We start from the raw sequence: 15,269 nt of genomic DNA, 5'->3' as shown, positions 1-15,269 counted from the left end.
GGGAGTATGGACTTCTTAATGGTGAAGATTTAGGCAGTTATTATCTGACCTTTTATTATCAAACTTAAAAAATGTCATTTCAGGTTTAACACATTTTCTCTAGTAATTTCTTTGTAATAATGACCATGTTTTATGAGTCAATCATTTCCCACTGAATATAAAAATGGCCATATCAGGGAGCAGGAGAAAGTTTCATAGTCAAAACTGGTGACTTGAGGTGGTAAGGAAAGAGCAGCAACCAATACCATGTGGAGAAAAAGGCTGAGGTAGATTTTATTACGTTAGCATTCAGAATTCATGCCTAGGCACTGTGCTTACCACATACCCACCAACTGTAGAAACTTTATTTTTTAAATATATTTTTATTGATTTTTTACAGAGAGGAAGGGAGAGGGATAGAGAGTTAGAAACATGGATGAGAGAGATACATCAATCAGCTGCCTCCTGCACACCCCCTACTGGGGATGTGCCCGCAACCAAGGTACATGCCCTTGACCGGAATCGAACCCGGGACCCTTCAGTCTGCAGGCCGACGCTCTATCCACTGAGCAAAACTGGCTAGGGTGAAACTTTATTTTTAATTAAAGCAAAATCAGATTTAGCAAAGACAGGTAAACAGGGACAGACAAGGCATGTCACTTACCCCCACCCCATAGGTGCAGATTGTTTGGTGAAGAAGCTATGCTGCCCAGAACTCCACTCGTGTTCAAATAAAGGGGGAGGAGTTTATTTCCTCGTCAGTATTACAGAAATAGTTAAGGAACAAAAATATAATTGAAAGTTGTATTTTTTTCCAGTTTGGAATGAAAAAGTCACAAATAAGGGATGGCTACTAGTGGTGCCTTTTGATCATATTTTAAGCTACATTAGCTCACTTTCTGAGAAATGCTTGGAAGCTTTTAATTGAGGTAATTTCTTAGCATGTGCCATGAGGAAGTAAGGCTGAAACTAACCTCTGTAGATTTTTGACTGATAAAAATGTATTTCTTTATGGAAGAACCCTGTTATTTACTGGCCATTTGTTTAAAAATTACATTAAACTGCCCTAACTGGTTTGGCTCAGTGGATAGAGCGGCAGCCTGCGGACTCAAGGGTCCCAGGTTCGATTCCGGTCAAGGGCATGTACCTTGGCTGCGAGCACATCCCCAGTAGGGGGTGTGCAAGAGGCAGCTGATCGATGTTTCTCTCTCATCAATGTTTCTAACTCTCTATCCCTCTCCCTTCCTCTCTGTAAAAAATCAATAAAATATATTTAAAAAAAAATAAAAATAAAAATAAAAATTACATTAAACTCACCAGACTGGGAATATAGAATGTTATGGGGTGAAAGAATTTATTCTTAGCTAATAGAGTCTTTAAAATATAATGGTTGTAACTAATAACAACATGGACTAAATGGTACTTAATGTTTGTTGGGTTTAACACAAATATTAATTTGGTATAGGTAAGTCCTCTGTTAAATATAAGGTGTCCCAAAAATTGTATATGCACTTTGAATAATTATTAATTCTAATGGGTTAAATCTGAAAAGAAAGAATCAGTTGTTGAAGTGTGTATACATTTTTGGGGGACACCCTGTATTTATGTACATAGTTTTCAGCTAGATAAGATGTGTATGATATTTGTGAGATTATTTACCAGAATATAATTCAAGTTCTCTGTTGTGTAAGGGGTATTTACTTAGACCCTGAAAGTACATGTACATTTTAAAAGCATAAATTATATCGGCCAAACACCAAATTTATTGTCAAATACACTTTTGGTGTTAATTAATCATGGAGTTCTCTTTTTTAAAAATGATGTGGTATTGGAAATAAATCCATTACCGTTGAGATTATAACCTTTTTCTTTGGATAATATATCAAAGCATTTAAACACGGGTAAACATTATGACCTATTAAAGGCCAAAGTAGCTAGTGATCCTGCCTATGCTCTTTTTGAATCCTCTTTCTTTAATCTTCCTTAAGGCAACTGACATACATCCACAGGAAGTGCCATAGCGAACCTGATGGACCTGGGGTGGCAGCATTAACTAGCGAGGAGCGAACTCGATGGGCAAAGGTTATAATTTACACTTTCCTTTTTTTAATTGAGCTATGATTGACATAGACCATTACACTGTAGTCAGGTGTATAACATAATGATTTGATATTTGTACATATTGTGAAATAATCACCACAGTGTCTAGTTAACGTGTCACACAGTTACAAATTTATTTTCTTGTGATGAGAAATTTTAAGATCTACTCCCAGCAAGTTTCAAATATCTAATACATTATTAATTATATACTTGTCTTAATGAACCTTTCTCTCCTGGATATAGTATTAATTTGTAACATTTAATCATTATCTCCTTTAGGCACGAGACTATTTGATTAATCTTGATCCAGAGAACTTGACTAGGTTGGAAAAAATTCAGAGCAGTTTGCTAGTGTATTCCTTAGAGGATGACAGTCCACATGTAACACCAGAAGATTATTCACAGGTACTTAACTATCTTGTTCTGTTATTTCTTCCCACAAATTTTTTCTGAAGGACTCTTGTATGTATTGAACATGAGAAGATTATTTTGTTATATGCAGGCTCTTAAAATGTTTTCTTACATTTAATATAAGATGTTTTCTTACATTTTCTTACATGGTATATATACATGTCCCAAATTGAAGTTTATAATCTATACTAGAGGCCCGGTGCATGGTGGGGTCCCTTGGCCTGGCCTGCGCCCTCTTGTAATCCTGGACCCCTCGGGGGATGTTGGATAGCCAGTTTCGGTCCGATCCCCGCAGGCCCGATCCAGACAGGAGGGAACCTGATCCTGTGTGTTGAGCATCTGTCCCCTGGTGGTCAGTGCGTGTCATAGCAACTGGTCATACGGTCATCCGGTTGCTTAGGCCAGTGGTCGGCAAACTCATTAGTCAACAGAGCCAAATATCAACAGTACAACAATTGAAATTTCTTTTGAGAGCCAAATTTTTTAAACTTAAACTATATAGTTAAGTACATTGTTATTAACTTAATTAGGGTACTCCTAAGCTGGCCTTTGTTAAAAACGTCCTTAATCTGATTGAGGTATGTTTGCTGAGGTCGACTCCTTCCAACTCTCCCATCCACACTCGTCTTGTATACTTGTTTCAGATAGACGAGTGTGGATGGGAGAGTTGGAAGGAGTCGACCTCAGTGAACGTACCTCAAAACAGTGTACCTCCCCCGCGCTGCGTATCCCATGGCCCGCCTGCGCTGCGTCTTCCGTCGCCCAAACGACCGACACCCCCCACTTCTTCTAACGCCACTTCTTCAAAATAGACTTGCCCAGGCCAAAAACCAACTTCTGCGCATGGGCCACAAAGTTTCAATCGCACTGTACGTGCGCGCCTGCACGTGGTATTTTGTGGAAGAGCCACACTCAAGGGGCCAAAGAGCCACATGTGGCTCGCGAGCCGCGGTTTGCCGACCACTGGCTTAGGCAATGATTACGACCGGACGACTGGACAACCGGTCAGTAGCTATGATGCACACTGACCACCAGGGGGCAAACATTCAAGGCAGGAGCTTCCCCCTAGTGGTCAGTGCGCTCCCACAGCCAACCTCCCGTGGCTGGCCAACCTCCCACAGTCCCTCCCCCCGGCCGGCCAGCCGGCCAACCTTCCATGGTCCCTCCCCCTGGCTGGTTGGCCCCAATTGGCCCCACTTGCCAGCCAGGCTGAGGGATCCCACCTGTACACGAATTTGTGCACTGGGCCTCTAGTAGATAAATAACGCTTTGTGAATTCTTTCCACATTGTTTAGGTCCAGTTAGATAAATCTTTTATGTTGTTTAAAGAAGTATGACTATTGTTTGCAAATCCCATATCAGTGTTTCTCTACCCTTTTATTGAATGCATATACAGAAAATTTGCACAGGTCACTGAGCTAAATGAGCTTCTCATGCCAATGGTGACATGAGAACCTACCTATGACCCATACCAGTGTGCCTTGAAACCTTAGTTGTTGAGTTCTGTCCTAAGAATTATATCAAACTGTAAGTAATTTATTTTATCATTAGGTTTTAGTGAACAAACTGACTGTAGTGAGTTTAAGGGTAAATGTGGCTTTACCTTTCCCCCCCTGGGAAAATATTATCATTTCCTGGGAAATAATAAAAGGTGAAAGTCATATTTTTAGAAGTCTCACTTAAATTATTTCATAATGCATTCATCAATATGAAATTATAGCAATAAAATAATACAGAATTGAAAAACCTTGTAGCCAGAAACCAACTTTTCCTCTTATTTATTTATTTGGCAAAAGAATCACTAAACTTCTTGAGGAAGAATATGTTTTAATGCAGTATTTTTTACTGCAATCTACAGTTAGACATACATTTAGACTGCAGCTCACTACACATACATGTACACACACACATGCTTATGCACACACACGTATATAATAGAAGTTTCACAAAACAGTAATTACTTTTACTATCTGTGATGTACTCTGATATTTGTTTTATTTGATTCTTTCTTTTTGTAAAGAGTACATACTGTGATGTGCTAAATTCATTTCATGACTCAACTAGTGGGCCAAAACCTACTGTTTGAGAAACAGGTGTGGTGAGATCTGAATTTTGAAATATTTTTCTCGTAACTAAATTTTAATGACTGAATTTATCAAGGCCTCTTAACACTATTCAAGTTGCAAAAGCATTGTCCTTTCAATTGTATGTTCTCGAAACATTTACGAACATTGTACTAGCATTCTCTTTTATAGAGGATTTCTCAAAATTTTTAAGAAATATCTAGAGGACCAGAATTATTATCTCTTGAGTATAACTGTTATCATTATTTAAATTTGGTTTAGCTCAGCGGTTCTCAACCTGTGGGTTGCGACCCCTTTGGGGGTCGAACGACCCTTTCACGGGGTTGCCTAAGACCATCGGAAAACACATATATAATTACATATTGTTTTTGTGATTAATCACCATGCTTTAATTATGTTCAATTTGTAACAATGAAAATACATCCTGCATATCAGATATTTACATTACTATTCATAACAGTAGCAAAATTACAGTTATGAAGTAGCAATGAAAATAATTTTATGGTTGGGGGTCACCACAACATGAGGAACTGTATTAAAGGGTCGCGGCATTAGGAAGGTTGAGAACCACTGGTTTAGCTGAAGGGGAAAAGTGAGACTATATTTACATATATGTATATATATATGTGTGTGTGTGTGTTTATGTTTAAGATAAAATACTTACAAATCAATATTAAAATTCTTTTAATTTGGAAATATTAAATTATTTTAGGTAATTGCAATGATCCTCACTGGAGATCCAACAGTACGCTGGGGTGACAAATCCTATAACTTGATTTCCTTTTCTAATGGAGTATTAGGCTGTAATTGTGATGTAAGTAACTTAACTATAGTTATTTTTTCTTTTTTATCTTTTAGGTTGATTTAATGGCAATAAGCTACAATATTTATGCTATGGTGTGGTAGTATGAGTAAACACTTCTTCATTTTTATGTCATTATCATAAAAGGTTTGGTTATGAATTCTACTCAGTGAAAGTAGAGTGTAGGACAAGTTCTTTTTATCTGTAGTAAAGCTGATAGTTTGGTGTATATGTGCAAAGTTGAATTTGCATATATTTTCATGTAGAATAAGCACTTTAAAATTCACTGTTGAGAATTATAACCTATTTTAAAAGATATATAGCGTTATGCATATGTTCTATGCACAGAGAAATATATGTGGATATTTCTAGATTTACCTAGTAATTTTGTAACTATTTTCCCAAAATGACACATGCTCTATGGAACATTATTTATTTCACTATGGATATTAAAATGTCTGGTATTTAATACCATTTTTACCTTCTTTATAAAACAACAACAACAAAAAATCTTTGCTTATTTCTCTTCTGTTCTCCCATGCTGTTCATTAGCTCTACTTTGCCATCTTCTGGTAGATAGTCAGGAGGTCTATGAATCAAGAAAATTTAAAAATCAACCTTAGTCAGATTTGCAGGACACACTTGTAATCTCATTGTAACACTTTTCATAAAGTATGCAATTTGGCATAGAGTGTAGTATGATGTAGATTTTTTGTTAGTTTTTTTAAAAATTTAAATTCTTTATTGTTTAAAGTATTACATATGTCTCCTTTTTCCCCCATTGACCTCTCCCCAGCTGTTCCCACCCCCCAGCACATGCCCTCACCCCCCTACTGTCTGTGTTTATGGGTTATGCTTATATGCATGCATACAAGTCCTTTGGTTGATCTCTTACTACCCCTCCTCCTCTGCTTTCCCTCTGAGGTTAGACAGTCTGATTGATGCTTCTCAGTCTCTGGATCTATTTTTGTTCATCAGTTTATGTTGTTCATTATATTCTACAAATGAGTGAGATCATGTGATATTTATCTTTCTCTGACTGGCTTATTTTGCTTAGCATAATGCTCTCCAGTTCCATCCATGCTGTTGCAAATGGTAAGAGTTCCTTCTTTTATACAGCAGCGTAGTATTCCATTGTATAGATGTACCACAGTTTTTTAATCCACTCATCTGCTGATGGGCCCTTAGGCTGTTTCCAAATCTTAGCTATTGTAAATTGTGCTGCTATGGAATAAAAAAAGACCCCAAATAGTCACAGCAATCCTGAGCAAGAAGAACAAAGTTGGAGGGATCACAATACCAGATAACAAGCTGTATTACAAAGCCGCTGTTCTCAAAATTGCCTGGTACTGGCGCAAGAACAGACATATAGACCAATGGAACAGAACAGAGAACCCAGAAATCGACCCAAGCTATTATGCTCAATTAATATTTGACAAAGGAGGCAAGAGCATACAATGGAGTCAAGACAGTCTCTTCAATAAATGGTGCTGGGAAAATTGGTCAGATACATGCAAAAAAAATGAAACTGGACCACCAACTTATACCATACACAAAAATAAACTCAAAATGGATAAAGGACTTAAATGTAAGACGGGAAATCATAAAAATCTTAGAAGAATCCATAGGCAGCAAAATATCAGACATACGTCGTAACAATATCTTTACCGATACAGCTCCTGGGACAATGGAAACTAAGGAGAAAAAAAGCAAATGGGACTTCTGTTAGTTTTTGATGGCCTTCCTCTAAGACAGCGGTTCTTACCTAAAAGCATTTAGTGACTGCAAAATACTAAAAAGACCTATTACGTTCAGTGATTGTATTAATCAGTATTTATTCAGTTTTATGTGATACAAACCTAAATCAAATGGGCATTAGCTTAAGAAGATATTTTTTGGCCTAGGTATGCAGCTACATTTGGGTCAAGCTGCCTTCCAGTGTCCCAACACTTTCATTAGAAATTACTCTTTCCAGTTTTTGGTATGGCTTTCCTATGTTTGGCTTTATATTTAGGTAGACTATCCCATTTGATTGTTGTATCCACAATCTCCTGTCTTCTCAGCTCATTTCACAGATTAGATCTCTTCGCTATGGAAATAGCCAGTTATTTCCCCCCAGTGGTACCAGCAGAAGTCCTGGGGATAGCGCTCATGTGATTGTCGATTGTGAACCTGTGCCCATTCCAGGTAATCGGGTACTCTGATTCACCTGGTCTGGGTCACATGCCAAACCTTGGGACCTAGGGGTAGAATCACTCTTATTCAAACCACCACAAAGATATGTGGTGGTTGCCTAAAGGAAAATGAAGTTGTAATTATCACACACAAAGGTGGAGTGACTAATGAGTAGGTAATGAAATTAGGTGTCTATTATAGTAGCTCATCAGAGTGAAAGGTTGCCATGAGTCATTTTGTAGTTTTGTTGTCTTTGCTCTTCCTTGGAGTCCAGTGTTGACAGAATACTTCTTGTTAATTGCCTCAGTTTTCTACTCTTCAGCTTCTCTTTGATTCTTCTTCATCTCCTCTGTCTGGTTTATGTCCTCACTAGTCCCTGGAAACTGTCCGTGGTGAAGGAGCTGACTGCCGCCTGCCTTTTGCCCTCCATTTCTCTTGGACCTGTCTGCTGCAGCTGACACCCCTCATACGGTTCTGGCACTGCCTCCGCCCTCTTGCCAGTCCTTCCCTGTTTGTTTGTTCTAAAACTGACCTTAAAGTCATACCTCCTCCCCATGCCTGCTGTCTTCCCTGGTTTAATACTTTCAAGGCCATTTTTATATAGGTGGCTTGCAATTCTACTTTTCCAGTTTTACCTATTCTCATTTTGAGAGTTTTGCTTCACTGTATGTTATATTGTTACATGGGGCTGAGTTGCTCTCATCATCAAGAAGAACTCATCATCTTGCTTTCCTCCTTCATTCCCAACCCCCACCCCACCCCAACAAAAACAACACCTTGCACTATTTTACTAGTAGCAACAAACATCCTGCTGTTTGCTCAAATTCAGAATGAAAAGAAATTCCATGATCTTTTCTATCTCTGAATAAAGAATATTGGTCTCATTATGAGTGTACATCTCAACACAACTGAGATGCTTTCGTGCAGTAATAGTAAGTATATGGACATGTCTTATGTGTATTCATTAACACCCATATATTCATAAAATCAGTCTGATTATCTCCACACGTAATCTGCTTTTAAAATTCCAGGTAGGTTTCCCTTGTAACCTAAGATGTTACAGAAAATGCAATTTAACCTATAAAACATCATTAGTAAGTATATACATACTGTAAAGTAAAACTGTTCTTAATTCAAACCCCTGTTGCTGTTCTCGTCCATTGATACTTGAATATGTGCTTTTGTGATTATGCTAATTAATCACATTTCCCTCTTGGGATTTAAAATCCTGGGGTCAGTGAGTTTGTTTTGTCTATATAGGCTTTGTTGTAGGGCTTTGTGAAGGGCACATAGAAGCATGTAGTAAACATTAGTTGTTAATAGTCACAGTAATTACTGATTATTGCTGTGAGACAGGTTCTGTATAAGCATGATGAAAATCATTTTCACAGCAGCTGTCTTACTATCCCTACTAAGAGAAGAGGCAATTTACTTAAAGAATTAAGTGACTTTCTCACAATTGCACAGCTAGCAGATAGTGGGGTGTGGACTCAGAACCAACGTCCACAACTTTATTATTTGTTATTTATTACTTAAAGTATGTTTTTATTGATTTTAGAAAGAGGAAGGGAGAGGGAGAGAAAAACATCACCAGCTGCCTCCTGCAGGCTCCCTGCTGGGAATCCAGCCCGAAACATGAAAAGAAGTGCAGAATTCTCAAATGCCCTTATCATCTAGTGATCAAAATATGAATATTGTAAAGTATAGTAATTGTCATATTTTATTTTCTGAGAAAGAACAAATATTTAAAGTTGGAAGCACCTAATCAGGTAATGGGGAGGGTGTGCAGTAAACATGAACCATCTAAAGAAAATACTTGCTTTTTGTACTGGAAGTGAGAGCAGGCATATGGATGCAATGGAAGGTGATCTGGAATTGTAAGAGCACTGCAAAAGCATGTGGGGATAGCGGACTCTCTGAAGGCTAAATAGAGGATGGTCATGAACTTTAGGTAAAGACATAGGTCCACTAGATGAGTTAAAAAGCATAATAATTTTATTCACAGATCTACAAGAGTGTTCAGAAGTGGCAGAAATAATGCTCAATGTTTAAGGACTGTGGGAAAGATGGGCTGGGTAACACGGTGTTACAGGTTTGAAAGCTATATCTAGAGAAAGGAATTGCAGCTAATGAATTTTTCCATCGCTTATTTTGAAGGACAAACTTTTTGCCATATTTTCTCCATGTTCCTTTGATGGCAGTTCCATCAGACAGCCTTTTTCTCTGTGCTGCTGCTACCACTTTATGTTAAATACAATCACCATTCATGAACTGAATGTGACAGCCTCGGGGAGGAAGAAGGGGGGCTTAACTTATAAACACAGCCCACATGGGTGGCCCAGGTTCACAAGGAGAAACAAGGTGTCTAACATATCAGCCCAACACGACATAGCTCTGCTGCCCTGGACCAGGGCCCAGTGGAGCCTCGGAGCACAGTGTAATGTTGCCAGGTAGGTAGCAGCCACAATGTCAGGAAGGGCTCATGAGGGAGGTCAGTACAAGAGGCTCCAGCAGCTGAGGCCACCTGTCAGTAACAGCTCACCTAACAAACTGACAAACCCCTTTTCTAACTGCATCTCGCAACTGTGTAGTGCTTTATAGATTTACAAAGAATTTTCACAGACATCACATACATTGTTTCATTAAGGATAATGGTATTAATCTCTAACTCTTACTGGAACCAGTTACAAAGAGTAAGACTAATGGATATACATCTGTTCAACTTATAATTCTACCAATCCACCCCCTGGTGGAAAGCTAATACTCACTTTCAAAAAATTAGAAAATATGAAAAATTCTAATGCTTTCCTGATGCTTTATTTGTCCACCTAAGTTTGGCCATTTTTATTTCATTTATATGAAGGCAATACGCGTAACATGCTGTTTAAAATGAGTGCATGGGTTTGGATTGATGGCAGGCCTGTCCCTCTGGGTCTCTCATATGCCCCAGGCCAGAGCACGCTGCAGCCTTGAACCATCGCCCGCCTCTGCCCATAGGCAGCAGGAACCGAAGCAGGTTGCACAGTGGAAAAGAAAAAGAAAAAAAAATAGTGGCCACTGCCCTGGCTGGTGTGGTTCGGTTGGTTGAACATAGTCCCATGTACCGAGAGGTTGCTGGTTCAATTCCTGGTCAGGGCACATGTGTGAAAGAATGGAGGAAGAGTGAGAATAAAATATTGGGTCAAGTTTCAACTTGGTATAATGTATTCAAAATAATGTGTATTTTCATTTCAGCATGCTCCTTATGATGCAATGGTTATGGTAAGCATCAGCTATTATGTTGATGAGAAGATTTTGGAGAATGAAGGAAGATGGAAGGTATGTTAGAACAAATATTTTAGCTTTCTTTCTCCTCATGTTTTTATAAATATAATATTCTCAATTCTTCCCTACTCTCAGGGTTCAGAAAAAGCACGGGATATGCCACTTCCAGAGGAGCTTGTTTTCACTGTGGATGAGAAAGTATTAAGTGACATCAATCAAGCTAAAGCCCAGTATCTCAAGCAGGTAGATTATTTTTTTTAACTTTTCTTTTAGATAGTAATGCCTTCTCTCTCTTTTTTTATCCTATGTTTTTTTGTTACTTTTTTTTTTTTTTGAGAGAGAGAGAGAGAGAGAGAAACATCAATTGGTTGCCTCCCATACGCACCTGACCAGGATAGAACCTGCAACCTTTTGGTGTACTGGACAACACTCCAACCCACAGAGCCACCTGGCCAGGGCATGCTATCTCTTTTAACTACTGTATATAAAAATAAGTGTGTACTTGGCTAGCATCTAAGTATGACAGTATGAAACACTTAAATTATAGCTCTAATACCTTTAACTGCGTCTGAATTACTTTAATACAAATGATAACCTGGCTATCTTTGGGATGTTCTCCTTAGCTGATTATTCACTGTTCCCGTTTAATTCTTTTTGTTAGGCATCTGATCTGCAGGTTGTGGCGTATCCCTTTACACATTTTGGCAAAAAGCTAACCAAGAAGAAGATGCTTCACCCTGATACATTTATTCAGCTTGCACTTCAGCTGGCCTATTATAGACTTCATGGACGGTGAGGGACATTCATTTTCTTTTTTTTCTTTTTTTAAATTCTTTATTAGTTAAGGTATTACACATGTGTCCTCATCCCCCCCACTAACCCCCACTTATGTCCATTGGTTATGCTTATATGCATGCATACAAGTCCTTCGGTTGATCTCTTACTCCCCTCCCTTCTGCCCCCCAACCCTCTCTGGCCTTCCCACTGCAGTTTGACAATCAGTTTGAGGCAGCTCTGCCTCTGTATCTATTATTGTTCAAAAGTTTGTAATGGTCTTTATTATCCATGAATGAGTGAGATCATGTGGTATTTTTCCTTCATTGACTGGCTTGTTTCACTTAGCATAATGCTCTCCAGCTCCATCCATGCCGTTGCAAATTGTAAGAGTTCCTTCTTTTTTACAGCAGCATAGTATTCCATCGTGTAGATGTACCACAGTTTTCTAATCCATTCATCTACTGATGGGCACTTAGGCTGTTTCCAGATCTTAGCTATGGTGAATTGTGCTGCTATGAACATAGGGGTGCATATATCCTTTCTGATTGGTGTTTCTGGTTTCTTGGGATATATTCCTAGAAGTGGGATCACTGGGTCAAATGGGAGTTCCATTTTTGGTTTTTTGAGGAAGCTCCATACTGTTCTCCACAGTGGCTGCACCAGTCTGCATTCCCACCAGCAGTGCAGAAGGGTTCCTTTTTCTCCACATCCTCTCCAACACTTGTTGTTTGTTGATTTGTTGATGATAGCCAGTCTGACAGGTGTGAGATGATACCGCATTGTCATTTTGATTTGCATCTCTCGTATAATTGGTGACTTTGAGCATGGGGACATTCATTTTCCATCTTCAGGCTCTTGAACTCCAAGGATATATCTTTACCATAGCTACTTCATTCTAACTCCCAGTGTTTTTTTCCTACCTTTTTTTTCGAGAAGAGAGAGAGACAGACAGACAGACAGACAGACAGACATTGATTGACTGCCTCCTGCATGCACTCTGACTGGGATTAAGCTCGCAACCTGGGCATGTGCCCTGACCAAAAACTGAACTGGCAACCTTTCGGGACAAGGGACGATGCTTAACCAACTGAGCCACACCCGTCAGGGCATGTCACCTCACATTTTCTGTCAACAATCCAGTTGCAGCTTAGCTCGGTGCCTCTGCCTTCAGCTCTGTTGTGAGGTTATAGTCAGGGTGTCAGCTAGGGCTGTGTTCTCATCTGCAGGTACTTTCAGAGCGGATCTGCTTCAAGCTCACACATGTGGTTATTTGTGGGGTTTAGTTCCTCCCAGGCTGTTGCGCAGAGGCCTCCCTCAGTTTCTCGCCACCTGGGCCTCTCTGCAGGGCAGCTCCCAGCATGGCAGCTGGCTTTCCTCAGAGCAAGGAGGTGAGAGTAAGAGTGAGTGAGCTCTTAGTGAAGTAAGTCACTAAGTCCATCCCACATTCAAAGTGAAGGGCACGAATAGTGAGAGACAGGGATCACTGTGGGGCAGTCACACAGGCCACCTGCCACAGACTCCAGTGTGCACACCCGGACCGCAGCCAAGCCTTTGAAACACTCCATTTCACCCCAGGCCCTGTGTACCAGGGTAGTTTTTATTCTTTGATATTGGAATTAGCATCTTCGTTGTTGGAAGTCTCAACTGTAGTCTTGTGTTAATAGAACTTAGTCTCTGACCAAAGCCAGCGTAAGGTGATAACAGAGCATTTTCGTTAGAATAATACATTCTCTTATTCCATTTTTTTCCTTGTAGCCCTGGTTGCTGCTATGAAACAGCCATGACAAGATTTTTTTATCATGGCCGAACGGAGACAGTGCGATCATGTACAGTGGAAGCCGTCAGGTGGTGCCAGGGCATGCAGGATCCTGCGGCCACTGTGAGCATTTGAAAAGGAGAATTAACAGAATTTCTTTGTTCTCAGGGAGCTTTGGCCCTTAAAGAACTAGCTTCTTTCCCTCAACTCTCCTGGCTCAGTAAAATGCTGTCAGACTTTTTTTGCCTGAAGTTTTCAAAACATCTGTTTGTTCATTTGACAGGGAAGAACGTAGGTGGAAAGAACAGGAAAGGGGAGCCCCTGGGAGGAAGCCCATGGGTGCCTTTTCTAGGCACAGCATCGTCAGTGCCTCGAGTGTTTCACTACGATTGCTCTCCCTTTAGAGTAACACCAGGGAGATGCAGACACCCCCAAGGTGCTTTTGAGAGGATGTTTTTCTTTATTTTTTTAAATATATTTTATTGATTTTTTTACAGAGAGGAAGAGAGAGGGATAGAGTTAGAAACATCAATGAGAGAGAAACATCGATCAGCTGCCTCCTGCACACCCCCTACTGGGGATGTGCCCGCAACCCAGGTACATGCCCTTGACCGGAATCGAACCTGGGACCCTTGAGTCTGCAGGCTGACGCTCTATACACTGAGCCAAACCAGTTAGGACTCAGTGGTGGAACGTTTCTGAAATCACAGATTCTTGTTCTCATATGTGAGAACCAGAACAGTTTTATATGTTTTGTTTTGTACCTTTGGAAGCATTTAGACAACAGGATAGTTCCTTCCCACTACTCCATTGTATTTGTTTTTTTACTTTTGATAGACATAGTATATGTTACTTTGTTTTAATTTCATAGCACTGCATCATTATCATTTTGTATGACTGTTCTTTAGTTTGAAGTCAGAGTTGCTTCTTTCTTTTTTTTTTTTTTTTAAATATATTTTATTGATTTTTTACAGAGAGGAAGGGAGAGAGATAGAGAGTTAGAAACATCGATGAGAGAGAAACGTCGATCAGCTGCCTCCTGCACATCTCCCACTGGGGATGTGCCCGCAACCCAGGTACATGCCCTTGACCGGAATCGAACCTGGGACCTTTCAGTCCGCAGGCCGACGCTCTATCCACCGAGCCAAACCGGTTCCGGCATGCTTCTTTCTTTACACTTGACAATGTCACTTCAGTGCTGCCCGTAAGTTCCTGCTTTCCTGTCTCTGGAAAGAAAGAACCGAGATGCAGGGCACGTAGGAAAGAAAAAGCAGCGGACAGCGAGGAAAAGACACAGCAGCACGTGTCTCAGGGTCTTCCTGGAAAACCCTGTCCCTCCCCCATTACCCGCAGCCTCATTCCTTTGAGCTCAGGTTTTTTATTTGTTTGGTTTCTCTACCGTTTGTTATTGAAGTATCTCTTGTGTTTTTTTTTTAACACAGGCTCTCGAGAGGAAGCAAATGATGTTACAAGCTTTTGCAAAACATAATAAAATGATGAAAGATTGTTCAACTGGAAAAGGTGCTCACATTGTAATTACTCTAACCTCAACAAAATTCTCTCATGTTGAAAATATTTTCTAACTTCAGGTTGGGGGTTTTGTTGCAGGATTTGACCGTCATCTTTTAGGCCTTTCACTCATAGCAAGAGAGGAAGGTCTCCCTGTCCCAGAGCTCTTTACCGACCCACTCTTCTCCAGAAGGTAACAGGATGTAGTGCTTTATGTTGCGCAGTTGTCCACGGCTTTACATTGCACAACATTTTGGTTTTACCTGGAGCTTAATGTATGTTTTGCTGGAATAAATTTGAGTGTCTGGAAAGGAGAAGGCCAATTCCAAGAGAGTCGGTGGGTAGCCCAGTTTCTGCTCTAAGCACATTTCCTATGTCCTTGAGCTTCCAGGACCACTTTACCACCTCCCCA

General features: G+C 39.9%; 1 protein-coding gene across 5 annotated transcripts in view; it reads left to right on the top strand.

The window, feature by feature from the left end:
- CROT (carnitine O-octanoyltransferase) overlaps nt 1-15,269 on the top strand; it is a 40,149-nt gene that overhangs the window by 21,345 nt on the left and 3,535 nt on the right. For 3 of the 5 annotated variants that reach the window (XM_005876139.2, XM_005876140.2, XM_005876141.2), the window contains 9 exons: nt 1,968-2,061; nt 2,359-2,484; nt 5,287-5,388; nt 10,786-10,869; nt 10,951-11,058; nt 11,477-11,607; nt 13,348-13,471; nt 14,791-14,869; nt 14,957-15,050. In XM_005876139.2, coding sequence (XP_005876201.1) covers nt 1,968-2,061; nt 2,359-2,484; nt 5,287-5,388; nt 10,786-10,869; nt 10,951-11,058; nt 11,477-11,607; nt 13,348-13,471; nt 14,791-14,869; nt 14,957-15,050 — 942 coding nt within the window. Of the gene's footprint in view, nt 1-1,967; nt 2,062-2,358; nt 2,485-5,286; nt 5,389-10,785; nt 10,870-10,950; nt 11,059-11,476; nt 11,608-13,347; nt 13,472-14,790; nt 14,870-14,956; nt 15,051-15,269 lie in introns of those variants that run through there. The other 2 variants (XM_014547650.1, XM_014547651.1) reach the window with 2 other exon arrangements.

This window comes from Myotis brandtii, unplaced genomic scaffold, assembly GCF_000412655.1.
Source record: "Myotis brandtii unplaced genomic scaffold, ASM41265v1 scaffold48, whole genome shotgun sequence".
NCBI classification, from domain to species: domain Eukaryota; kingdom Metazoa; phylum Chordata; class Mammalia; order Chiroptera; family Vespertilionidae; genus Myotis; species Myotis brandtii.
This window is presented reverse-complemented; position numbering and strand designations above follow the sequence as displayed.